The 13,644-nt window shown below is 37.1% G+C and overlaps 1 protein-coding gene across 1 annotated transcript in view; it reads left to right on the forward strand.

Annotated features, from left to right (window-relative positions):
• LOC124974122 (zinc finger protein 883-like) overlaps positions 1-13,644 on the forward strand; it is a 64,048-nt gene that overhangs the window by 12,678 nt on the left and 37,726 nt on the right. Inside the window, exons 3-5 of the mRNA XM_047537636.1 lie at positions 11,456-12,526; positions 12,695-12,871; positions 12,956-13,032. Of these exons, the coding sequence (XP_047393592.1) occupies positions 11,456-12,526; positions 12,695-12,871; positions 12,956-13,032 (1,325 nt within the window). The remainder of the gene's footprint in view (positions 1-11,455; positions 12,527-12,694; positions 12,872-12,955; positions 13,033-13,644) is intronic.

The raw sequence follows: 13,644 nt of genomic DNA on the forward strand, positions 1-13,644 counted from the left end.
CATCCCTGACTTGTTCCAGTTTTTAGGGGGAATGCTTTCAGTTTTTCACCATTTAGAATGATGTTAGCCATGGGCTTAGCATAGATTGCCTTTATAATGTTAAGGAATGTTCCCACTACCCCAATTTTTTCTAGTGTTTTGAGCATGAAGGGATGCTGTATTTTATCAAATGCTTTTTCTGCATCTATTGAAATAATCATGTGATTCTTAACTTTAAGTCTGTTGATATGGTGAATGACATTTATTGATTTCCGAATGTTGAACCAACCTTGCATCCCTGGGATAAAACCCACTTGATCGTGGTGCACTATCTTTTTAATATATATTTGTATGCGATTTGCTAAAATTTTGTTGAGAATTTTTGCGTCGATGTTCATTAAGGATATTGGTCTGAAATTTTCTTTCCTCGATGTGTCTCTGTCTGGTTTAGGTATCAGGGTGATATTGGCTTCATAGAACGAGTTTGGGAGGGTTCCCTCCTCTTCTATTTCATGGAATAGTTTGAGGAGTATTGGAATGAGCTCTTCTTTAAAGGTTTTGTAGAACTCGGCTGAGAACCCATCTGGTCCTGGACTTTTCTTTGTTGGTAGGCTTTTGATGACCTCTTCTATTTCATTGCTTGAAATTGGTTTATTTAAGTTGTGGATGTCTTCCTCGTTCAGTTTAGGTAATTCATATGTCTCTGGAAATTTGTTGATGTCTTCGAGGTTTTCTCTTTTGTTGGAGTATAGGTTTTCGAAATAGCTTCTAATTATGTTTTGTATTTCACTCGTGTCTGTTGTGCTGTTTCCTTGTTCTTCCGAATTTTAGTAATTTGAGTTTTCTCCCTCTTTCTCTTTGTTAGTGTGGCTAAGGGTTTATCAATTTTATTTATTTTTTCAAAGAACCAACTATGTATTTTGTTAATTTTTCCAATTGTTTCATTTCAATTTCGTTGATTTCGTCTCTGATTTTAACTATTTCCTCTCTTCTACTACTTTTGGTATTGGTCTGCTCTTCTTTTTCTAGCGCTTTGAGCTGTAGTGTTAAGTCATTTATTTGTTGATTTCTACTTCTTTTTTTGAATGCGTCCCATGAAATAAATCTTCCTCTAAGTACTGCTTTCATAGTGTCCCAGAGATTTTGATATGATGTGTCTTTGTTCTCATTTACCTCTAAGAATTTTTTAATTTCCCTCCTGATGTCTTCTGTTATCCATTCACCATATAATAGTGTATTATTTAATCTCCAGGTATTGGAGAATTTTCTGTTTTTTATTCTGTCATTTATTTCTAATTTCAATCCATTATGGTCTGATAGAGTACAAGGTAGTATCTCTATCTTCTTGTATTTGCTAACAGTAGCTTTGTGGGATAAAATATGGTCTATTTTAGAGAAGGATCCATGTGCTGCTGAGAAGAAAGTGTATTCGTTCTTTGTTGGATGGTATATTCTATATATGTCTGTTAAGTCTAAATTGTTGATTGTGTTGTTGAGATCTATAGTTTCTTTATTCAATTTTTGTTTGGATGATCTATCCAGTGGTGAGAGAGGTGTGTTAAAATCGCCTAGTACTATTGTGTTGTGGTCTATTTGATTTCTGGAATTGAGAAGGGTTTGTTTGACGTACGTGGATGAGCCAATGTTCGGGGCATAGATATTTATGATTGTGTTGTCTTGTTGAAATATGCTTCCCTTAAGCAGCATGTAATGTCCTTCTTTATCCCTTCTGACTAGTTTTGGTTTGAGGTCCACATTATCTGAAATGAGGATGGATACTCCAGCTTTTTTGCTGTGTCCATGTGCATGGTATATTTTTCCCCATCCTTTCACCTTTAGTCTATGGGTGTCTCTTTCTATGAGATGAGTCTCTTGCAGGCAGCATATTGTTGGATTTTTCTTTTTAATCCAATCTGCCAGTCTGTGTCTTTTGATTGATGAATTCAGGCCATTAACATTCAGGGTTATTATTGTGATATGATTTGTATCCCAGTCAATTGACTCATATTTGTTTTTGACATGATTTTGTTTCTCCTTTATTTGGCTATTCCTTTAGGCTAGCGCCTCCTGTTGCTGATTTACATCGTTGTTTTTCATCTCTTCCTCATGGGATATTTTGCTGAGAATGTTCTGTAATGCTGGCTTTCTTTTTGTAAATTCCTTTAGCTTTTGTTTATCATGGAAGGATCTTATTTCATCGTCAAATTTGAAGGTAAGTTTGCTGGGTATAAGATTCTTGGTTGGCATCCGTTTTCTTTCAGGGCTTGGTATATGTTGGTCCAGGCCCTTCTAGCTTTTAGCGTCTGGATTGAAAAATCTGCTGATATTCTTATTGGTTTCCCTCTGAATGTAATTTGATTCTTTTCTCTCGCGGCCTTTAAAATTCTGTCTTTATTTTGTATGTTAGTTATTTTCATAATAATGTGCCTTGGTGTGGGTCTGTTGTAATTTTGTATGTTTGGAGTTCTATAAGCCTCTTGTACTTGGTTTTCCATTTCATTCTTCAGATTTGGGAAATTTTCTGATATTATTTCATTGAATAGATTGTTCATTCCTTTGGTTTGATTCTCTAAACCTTCCTCAATCCCAATAATTCTTAAATTTGGCCTTTTCATGATATCCCATAATTCTTGTAGATTCTGTTCATGATTTCTTACCATCTTTTCTGTTTGGCCAACTTTGTTTTTTTTTTTTTTTTTTCTTTATTTTTTCTTTTTTTTCTTTTTCCCCTTCCCCCCACCCCTCCCATCCCTCTTTTCCCTCTATACAGTCCTTCCTTCCCCCATTCTTGCCCCCCTCCCTAACCCTCACTCTAACCCTAAAACTAACCCCTCCCACGCCCCATTATGTATCATCATCCACTTATCAGCGAGATCATTTTTCCTTCGGTTTTTTGAGATTGGCTTATCTCACTTAGCATGATATTCTCCAATTTCATCCATTTGCTTGCAAATGCCATAATTTTATCATTCTTTATGGCTGAGTAATATTCCATTGTATATATATGCCACAGTTTCTTTATCCATTCATCAACTGAAGGGCATCTAGGTTGGTTCCACAATCTGGCTATGGTGAATTGAGCAGCAATGAACATTGATGTGGCTGTATCTCTGTAGTATGCTGATTTTAAGTCCTTTGGGTATAGACCAAGGAGTGGGATAGCTGGGTCAAATGGTAGTTCCATTCCAAGTTTTTTAAGGAATCTCCATACTGCCTTCCAGAGTGGTTGCACTAATTTGCAACCCCACCAGCAATGTATGAGTGTACCTTTTTCACCACATCCTCGCCAACACCTGTTGTTGCTTGTGTTCTTGATAATCGCCATTCTGATTGGGGTGAGATGGAATCTTAGGGTGGTTTTGATTTGCATTTCTTTTATTACTAGAGATGTTGAACATTTTTCCATATGTTTGTTGATTGTAGGTCTTCTTCTGTGAAGTGTCTGTTCATTTCCTTAGACCATTTGTCGATTGGATTATTTGTAGTCTTGGTGTTGAGTTTTTTGAGTTCTTTATAGATTCTGGAGATTAGTGCTCTATCTGAAGTATGATTGGCAAAGATTTTCTCCCACTCTGTAGGCTCTTTCTTCACATTGCTGATAGTTTCCTTTGCTGAGAGAAAGCTTTTTAGTTTGAATCTATCCCAGTTGTTGATTCTTGCTTTTATTTCTTGTGCTATGGGAGTCCTGTTGAGAAAGTCTGGTCCTAAGCCGACATGTTGAAGATCTGGACCTACTTTTTCTTCTATAAGATGCAGGGTCTCTGGTCTGATTCCGAGGTCCTTAATCCATTTTGAGTTTAGTTTTGTGCACGGTGAGAGATATGGGTTTATTTTCATTTTGTTGCATATAGATTTCCAATTTTCCCAGCACCATTTATTGAAGAGGCTATCTTTTCTCCATTGCATATTTTCGGCCCCTTTGTCTAGTATGAGGAAATTATATTTGTTTGGGTTTGTGTCCGTGTCCTCTATTCTGTACCATTGATCTACCTGTCTATTTTGGTACCAATACCATGCCGTTTTTGTTACTATTGCTTTGTAGTACAGTTGAAGTTCAGGTATTGCAATACCCCCTGCTTCATTTTTCCTGCAAAGGATTGCTTTAGCAATTCTGGGTTTCTTATTCTTCCAGATGAATTTCATGATTGCTTGTTCTACTTCTGTAAGGTACATCATTGGGATTTTAATTGGAATTGCATTGAATCTGTATAGCACTTTTGGTAGTATGGCCATTTTGACAATATTATTTCTGTGTTTGGCCAACTTTGTTTTCAAGAGTAATTAATTTGTCTTCAATGTCTGAGGTTCTGCCTTCCAGGTCTTCTATCCTATTGGTTATGCTTTCTTTGGAGTTTTTAACTTGGTTTATTGTTTCCTTCATTTCAAGTATTTCAGTTTGTTTTTTTTTTTTCAGTATCTCTAACTCTTTATTGAAATGTTCTCTTGCTTCCCGTATTTGATCTTTTAATTGTTGATTGGTACAATCATTTAATGCCTGCATTTGCTCTTTCATCTCCTCCTTCAATGCCTGCATTTGCTCTTTCATCTCCTCATTAGCTTCCCTGATCGTTTTAATTACGTACATTCTGAACTCCCTTTCTGACATTTCTTTTGCTGTGCTGTCATTGGGTTTTATTGATGTAGTATCTAGGTTTGTTTGGGACATTTTCTTCCCTTGTTTTCTCATATTGGTCAGCTGTCAGTGGGACCCTGAGATATTGCAGTTTTCTGCTATTGGCTTATAGTGTCCCCTTCTGGTTCCACGGTTTGGAGCTGGCTCTGTGCGGAAAGGCTCTCACTGTGGGCCTGCACCATGCAGCTGGCCATGTGGGAGGAGCCCAATGCCGGAGTGTGGAAGGCTACCTTGGGAAGACTCTAGCTGCCCTGCCCAGCTCCGATAAGCCACCTCTATCTGGGCCTGCCACCCGGACCGAGCTTTACCCAGTGGGCAGACTCACCTGTGGCTCTATTTCAGTCCGAGTCTCTCAATGCCTCCCCTTCTTAATTCCTGGGTTCTGGAGTGACTGGGGGTGCAGTCAACCTCTAGGCTACCATCTTCGATTGCCCCATGAAGAGAGCCTGCGGCCGGAGTGGGCAGAGCCACCTGAAGAGGTCTCTGACTGCCCTGCCCTGATCCCAGAGGCTTCTTGCAGATCGAAGCTCTCCGTTGGTTCGGGGGATTGTGGCTGGTTCTATGTAGAAAACCTCTCACTCAACATAGCATTGTTAATTGGAGTTGAGGAGCACCATTTGGGAAATATTATTTCTGTTTGAAGTAAAAAATGTAGTAAAGGATTATTGGGCAAGTGTAAAGAAATTTTTCCTGTAAAATTTAGAAATGCAATAGCCCATTGATCATCAATTTGTAATAATTGGTCAAATTGTTCTCTTGTGTAAGGAATAATTATTTCATGCATTTCACAAGCAAACAATTCTTTACTTCTAAATCTAGCCTTTAATACCAAAGAAGCTACCATAGTACAATAAGACATTTATATTTTCTTTCCTGATACTGGTAAGTGTATCCATTCAAGTGGATCATTTTGCCATAAACAACCTGTTGGAGTATGTTTCATTTTTAGCACAATAAAAACCCAAGGCGAGTTATAATTAATTTGTTGCAGGTAATGTTTTTGAATTGCAGTTTCAACAACTTGTAAGGCTTGTTCTCCTTCTTTAGTTAATATTCTACTTGAGTTAGGATCTGAATCACCCTTTAGTATTTCAAACAAAAGTTTTAAATCATTAGTTGAGAGTTTTAAATAAGGTCTAATCCAATTTATATCTCCCAATAATTTTTGAAAATCATTTAACGTTAATAGTTTGTCTTTTCCGATTTGTAACGTTTGAGAGCTGACACAGTCTGTTTTTATAGTTCTTCCTAGATAATTATAAGGAGGTTCCTGTTGAATTTTTTCAGGAGCCACTATCAGACCCCACCTCTGTACATCTTTAATCAAATCCTGTAATATTATTTGTAACAAATGGCTTTGAGAATGTGCAATCAATATATCATCCATATAGTGAATCATATAGCAGTCTGGATACTTTTGTCTACAATTAATTAAAGCTTGATCTACAAATTTTTGACATAATGTAGGACTATTTTTCATTCCTTGAGGTAATACTTTCCATTGAAATCTTTGATAAGGCCTTTATAAGTTAGGCGATGGTAAGCTAAAAGCAAAACGCCGTCTATCTAGTTTAGCTAAAGGGATAGTAAAGAAGCAATCTTGTAAATCAATGACTATAATATGATAGCCTTTAGGGACAGCCACAGGAGAAGGGAGTCCAGGCTGAAGTGCCCCCATAGTCTCCATTGTATTATTAACTGCTCTTAGATCCTGCAGTAATCTCCATTTTTCTGATTTTTTTATAACAAATATAGGTGTATTTCATGGACTATTAGATGGCTCTATATGTCCTAACTGTAATTTTTCCTGTACTAATTTTGTGGCTGCTTCGAGTTTTTCTTTTGATAAGGGCCGCTGTTCCACCCATACTGGTTGGTTGTCTTTCCAGATAATTGGGTCAGCCTGCCTGGTAACAGAGGCCCCTATGAAAAATGGGTACTTTCCTCCTGTTCATCAGTTAAAGTAATATTGAGTTGTTCCATTAAATCTCTTTCCCATAATGTAAAGGGGAGAGAAGGAGTAACATATGGTTGAAAAGTCCCAGTTTTCTCTTTGTCTCTCCAATGTAACATACCAGAGCTTTTTGCCACATTGGAGGCTAATCCTAGCCCCACCAAAGTAGAAGGGGATTTAGTAGTTGGCCAGCTAGGAGGCCAATCATGAGCTGCAATACAAGTTACGTCCACTCCTGTGTCTAGCAGTCCTTTAAATCTTTTGCCATTTATTTCTATAGCTTTCATAGGTCTTTGTTCTGTAATTCTTTGTACCCAGGCCACAGTATTAGTTGATCCAAAACCCCCTTTCCTTTCTGGGGCTAGTACTTGATTTGGAAGTTTAAGATAGGGTATTAACAATAACTGAGCAATTCTCTGTTGAGGAAAAATCTGTATTGTCTTATATGGGGTATAGACCATAATTTTTGTTTTTCCTAAATAATCTGAATCTACTACACCAGGTATTACCTGGGTCCCTGCTTTTGCTATAGAACTTCTTCCTATTATTAGGCCCATATGTCCCTAAGGCAAAGGGCCAAATATGCCTGTTGGGATTAAAGTAACCTCTGATTCTGGAGTAATAATTAAATGCTGAGAGGAAGGCAGATCTAATCCTGCACTTCCTGGGGTTCCTCTGGCCAGGTCATTAATTGTTGTCCTACAAATGGATTGGGGGATCCCCAATTGTTTAGAGGGGCCTGGGGAAGGCCCCTCATCTCGTTTTTTGGATAAGATTCATTGGCTTGAAATCCTGGATAATTTTGCCTTGACTGTTTTATAGGAGACATGTTTGAACCTCCTTGTCCTAGTCCATTAAGCAAATGACCATCTTTATGAAATCTGGATCTACATTCACGAGCCCAATGAAATCCTTTTTGACATTTAGGACAAATTGTTTTAGGAGGAGCTCCAGTTCCCCCAGCAGTATTCTGAGGGGCCACTGGAGCTGGCACAATTGGATTCTTAAGATTAGGACAATCCTTAGCAAAATGCCCAAGTTGTCCACAAGAAAAACAATTACCTTGAGGCTTGCCAGAAAAACCGGCAGTCCTAGAAGCATTAATGTTTTGATTAATACCTTTAAGATATTGTGAATAAGTTTTTTTCTTGTAAGGCAGCAGCCATAGCCATTCCTTGAATATGAGCTGGGCTACTGTCCATACAGGTTTTAATATAGTCTGAAAGAGAGCCAGTTCTTTTAATTGGTCTTAATAGAGCCTGGCAAGTAGGATTAGCATTTTCAAAAAACAATTGCTTCAATAATATTTCAGCCGCTTCTGAATTAGTAATGATTTTAGAAATATTTTCCTCTAATTTTGCTAAGAAGTCTTCATAGGGTTCCATGCTACCTTGTTTAATATTACTAAGAAAGGTCGTAGGAGCATCAGCAGAAGGCAATCGCCTCCAAGTCAACTGAGCAAATTTAGAAATTTTCTCTAAAACCTTTCTAGGAAGTTTAATTTGTTCTGCAAGAGTAAGCCAATCCCCTGTTCCTGTTAACTGTCCTAAGGTTATTCTATTTCTTCTTCTGTCCATCTGTAATTGTACAGAGGCTTTTGCTAATTCTTCATATTCTGTTTTCCAAAATAAATATTGCCCTGGTGTTAAACACAACTTTGCAGTTTGTTGCCAATCAAAAGGCGTCAGCCACTGTGAGCTCACATTCTCCACTAGCTGCAGAGTATAAGGGGAAGTAGGTCCTAAATCTTTTACAGCTGTTTTTAGTTCTTTTAATATTTTAAAAGAGAGAGGCTCCCAATGAGGCTCTCCTCCCTCATCTATAGCCCATACTATGGGGCAACAAATACTAACATCTCCCTGTTTTTGTGCCTCACGAACAGCACCTAGAAATCCTACCTTTTGGACTTTCCTTTTTATTTTATCTGGGGTTTTAGGAAGGGCCAGCACAACAGGAGCCACCAAAGGTGGATCCTCATTATGATATCTGAAAGCGGCTTCTTCCAAGTCCTCCTCATCAGATGGGGAGAGCTGATCAGGTAGACCTTTCTCCCTTTTGCCGTCTTCATCATCGTCTGATTCACTTTCACTTTCACTCTGAGTTTCCTCCGTATATTTTTTAACCGAGGCTGTCAGCCAAGGCTCCTTTTCTGATATTTCGTCTGGTGATCTTACCCTTTTACTTAGCTGCTCACTTTCATGTCTAGGGTCTAAACAGTCCCTAAAAAGATTCCACAATGCAAAAGCGTCCGTGGGGACTCTTTCATTGCAATATAATCTATGATGTGCATGCATAGCATCACCTACCTTTTTCCAGGTTTTAACATCTAAAGTATCTTGTTCAGGAAACCAAGGGGCACATTCTTGCACAAAATGAAAAAAAATCTTTTTAATTGAGCTGTTCTTACATGTGTTCCTCTTTTAGTTAATAAGTGCTTAGCAATATCAATAAATAATGCTCTTTCTTTGCTTTCACTACCTCCCATGGTAGCTGTTCTGTCTATCCCTGCCTATCCTTTCTCGGCCTTCTCTACCAAGGGGTCCGCGGCACCCCAGACAGGATCCTAGCTGTCTCAAAAAGGAAAGAAATTAATAATATATGGGGAGTTTACCTTAGTGCCCCACGTTGGGCGCCACTTGCCGGGGTCCAGCCCTAGCAGGAGTCCATGGGTTCCTCACAGGTAAACGGGGCTCAGGGAGACAGTGTCAGTGATGGATGGAGAATGAAAGACACAGACTCTAGTTCTGGTGCAACCAATCCCACTTAATAATGGGGAAGGCTGGGTTTTTATATATTTTTCTTCAGGCTATACTGACAATCTTGTGGTTAATATTAAAGAAGTTTTCAAAGCATAGGCAGAAATTGTTTTTAACAAGGAACAGAAAATTATGAGAAAACAGTAACCTTACAGATTATCCTTACCTATTCACAATTGTTTTAAGAATATCTAACTACCTCGGTGAACTAATACGATATTTACTTCGTTAATATCTAAACTCTATGTGACCTAAGACTATTCTTAATATTATCGTGGTTAAAACAATAGACAAGTAATCTCATGTGACTATCTCTACTATGTCCATCTGGTTAATATCTGAATTGCTGAGTTAAGGGGTAAAGGAGGGCAGTGGTCTCAATTGTAATTGTGTACCAACATTTATTATAGAGGTGACAAATTCTTTGTAGGAAGGAAGGAATGTTGTGAAACCTTATTCTCTTATCTCACCACCACACATGAACAAAACCATCGTTAAAATTTAACCAGCCTGTTGGAGACAAAGGCAGATCTACAACTATTTTCTCCAGAGGCTTTCAGGGACTCATTGTATGGTTGCAAAATTATTTTTAATTTTGTTAGTGGTAAAGACCCATTGTTTTTCAGATTGTAGGTAATATTTTCTGGAATTTTTGTTGTATTCCCTTCATCCCTTAAGCAATCCATTCAGACTGAAATGAGTAATATATTATGAGAGAAAACCCCATGCTTTGGAACAAAACATCCGGCAATTCCTTTTAGGATGAGCCTTTGCAATCATCCTCCAGAGGATCTTTGTCAAGCACTGGATGGAATTACAGATGCCCCTGCAAATGCATTAATAATCTATACAATTTTGAAAGTGAAGAACTCACTACTCCTACCTTGTAAGTTGTATTCTATACTCCTTAAATGTATATTTTTTTTACTAATTTTCTTAATGGTTTAACACGTGGGTCACTGCATTTCATTGTGGCATGCTTTGATTCCTCTCACACTTTCCTTTATATAATTTTATTCCCACTTCCATATATATATATATATATATATATATATATATATATATATATAATTGGTTTTTCATTTTTCACAGGATCTCACTAAGTTTCTAAGACTGCATTTCAAGTCACGGTCCTCCTCGCTCAGCCTCCATATTGCTAGGACTACAGATTTGTACACTATGCCTGCCTCTCTCAGACACATTCCCTTGAGAAATTCTTCACATACAAAATTTATGCTTATTTATATTAACAATTTTTGTCTGAAGTTATCTCACTAAACTTCCTTTAAATGATTATTTAGCATTCTTTGGGTAATTCATAACTCACTAATCTAATATTTTGGTTTTTACTTTGATTAATCCCTCATTTCCTTTTTCTTTATGTGTGGTATTATTTTAAATTGCTTTGTACATTAAAAAAATGTCTCTATAAACAGTAGTTTGTAGAGCCATTTGTGAAAACCATGGGAAAGTATTGAAATCAATGAAAAATAGTCAAGTTTCAAGTGACATCCTTGATATTCCAGCAAATTGGGAGGACATTGGAAAAGATTTCAAGTTTGAGGCAGGTCACAGAAACTTAGAAACAACATGTCTCAAACAATTTGTAAAGGGCTTGTATTGGAGTTGAGTTGTATAGCACCTTTTGGCTTTGTCCCAAGCAACACATATAAAAAATAAATAAAAGTAGAATGACCTCACGATTCAGAAATGCAATAATCTTCAAATAAGCGAGAAACATTGGTGTATGTTTTATATTTTCCTTATTCTACTGAGAGTGAAAACAGTTTATAGTTTTTTTTCCTGATTGCACAATACTATATAAGACAGGAGGAAAGAATTTAGTAGATAAAAGTAAGATACAATCCTTCCCTGTATTTTATTGCTCTCTGTAGAAATACAGTCATCTTGGATATTGTACTCTCTACAATAATTTGTGTAATTTTTACAACATATTTGTGACTGTACATATTTCTGTAACATGTTTCTGAAGTAATGGTGGCCTTGGTTTACTAGTCTGCTACACTGCTGATGTCCTGACATTGCTAACTCTGCTATACTTTTCTGTTATATATACAAAATATATTCATCCCAGTCTAGTAAGTAATTTTTTTAAACTTTCATTTATTTCAGCAATGATATCTCATAATACTGAGGAATTTTCACCAGACCTGGGAAGAAGACATATATTTCAAAAAGTGATTAGTGGAACATGTGGAAATTGTGATCTTGACCATTTAGAACACAGGATAATATGGAGAACTTTAAGTGAGAGTGAACATCAGAAATTAAATTATCAAAAACCATGCCTTATTCAACAGCAGAGAACTTATACTGGAGAGAAGTTCTGCAAATGTAAAGAATGTGGCAAAACTTTTAATGCAAAATCACACCTTATTCACAATCAGAGAGTTCATACTGGAGAAAAACCCTACAAATGCTCAGTATGCAACAAATCTTACAATGCAAAATCATACCTTATTTGCCATCAAAGAATTCATACTGGAGAGAAGCCCTACCAATGTAAAGAATGTGGCAAAACATTTGGTCGAAGATCACACCTTATTCAACACCAAAGAACTCATACAGGAGAGAAGCCCTTCAAATGTACAACATGCAACAAAGCTTTTAATCACAAACCACACGTTATTTGCCATCAGAGAATTCATATGGGAGAGAAACCCTACAAATGTAAGGAATGTGGCAAAGCTTTCTATCAAAGAACATGCCTTACTCAACACCAGAGAATTCATACAAGAGAGAAGCGCTACCAATGTAAAGAATGTGGCAAAACTTTCTATCATAGATCATACCTTACTCAACACCAGAGAACTCATACAGGAGAGAAGCCCTTCAAATGTACAACATGCAGCAAAGCTTTTAATGACAAATCATGCCTTATTTGCCACCAGAAAATTCATACTGGGGAGAAGCCCTACAAATGCACAGCATGCAACAAAGCTTTTATTGTAAAATCATACCTTAGTTTCCATCAAAGAATTCATACTGGAGAGAAGCCCTACCAATGTAAAGAATGTGGCAAAGCTTTCTGTCAAAGATCACACCTTATTCAACACCAAAGAACTCATACAGGAGAGAAACCCTTCAAATGTACAACATGCAACAAAGCCTTTAATCACAAATCACACCTTATTTGCCATCAGAGAATTCATACTGGAGAGAAGTCCTACAAATGTAAAGAATGTGGCAAAGCTTTCTGTCAAAGAGCACACCTTACTCAACACCAGAGAACTCATACAGGAGAGAAGTCCTTCAAATGTACAACATGCAGCAAAGTTCTTAATGACAAATCATGCCTTATTCGCCACCAGAAAATTCATATTGGAGAGAAGCCCTACCAATGTAAAGAAGGTGGCAAAACTTTCCATCAAAAATCAAACCTTACTCAACACCAGAGAACTCATACAGGAGAGAAACCCTTCAAATGTACAACATGTAACAAATCTTTTAATCACAAATCACGCCTTATTTGCCATCAGAGAATTCATACTGGAGAGAAGCTCTACAAATGTAAAGACTGTGGCAAAGGTTTCTGTCAAAGAGCAAACCTTACTCAACACCAGAGTACTCATAGAGGAGAGAAGTTCTTCAAGTGTACATAATGCAATAAAGCTTTTAATGACAAATTGCACCTTATTTGCCACCGGAGAATTCATACTGGAGAGAAGACCTACCAATGTAAAGAATGTGGCAAAGCTTTTAATTAAAAATCAGACCTTAGTCACCACCAGAGAACTCATATTGGAGAGAAACCCTACAAATGTAAAGAATGTAAAATATCTTTCTATTGAAGAGCATGCCTTACTCAACACCAGAGAATGCATACTGGAGAGAAGGTGTACCAATGTAAAGAATGTGGCAAAGCTTTTAATGTAGAATCAAACCTTATTCAACATCAGGGAATTCATACTGGCGAGAAGCCTTAGGAATGCTCAGATTGTGACAAAACTTTTAATAAAAAATTATGACTAATTAACCACCAGGGAAATCATACTGAAGAGAAGTCCTACAAATACAAAGATTATGATGAAGCTTTTAATGGAAATGGCTACATTTCTCACTAGCAGAGAAATCATACTGAAAAGGAGTCCTACAAATAAAAAGAATGTGGCAAACATTTATTTGTCAAAATTTATTTTTAATTGTTTCCAATTAGTTATATGTCACAGTAGAAAACATTCAGAAAAATTGTACACAAAAGGAGTATAAATTCTCCTTCCACGGCTGCAAGTGTTGCAAACACAAAGGTAGTATAATCACACAGGTATTCAGGATAATAATGTCCAGATCATTTTACTGTC

This window comes from Sciurus carolinensis, unplaced genomic scaffold (assembly GCF_902686445.1).
Source record: "Sciurus carolinensis unplaced genomic scaffold, mSciCar1.2, whole genome shotgun sequence".
Classification (NCBI taxonomy): domain Eukaryota; kingdom Metazoa; phylum Chordata; class Mammalia; order Rodentia; family Sciuridae; genus Sciurus; species Sciurus carolinensis.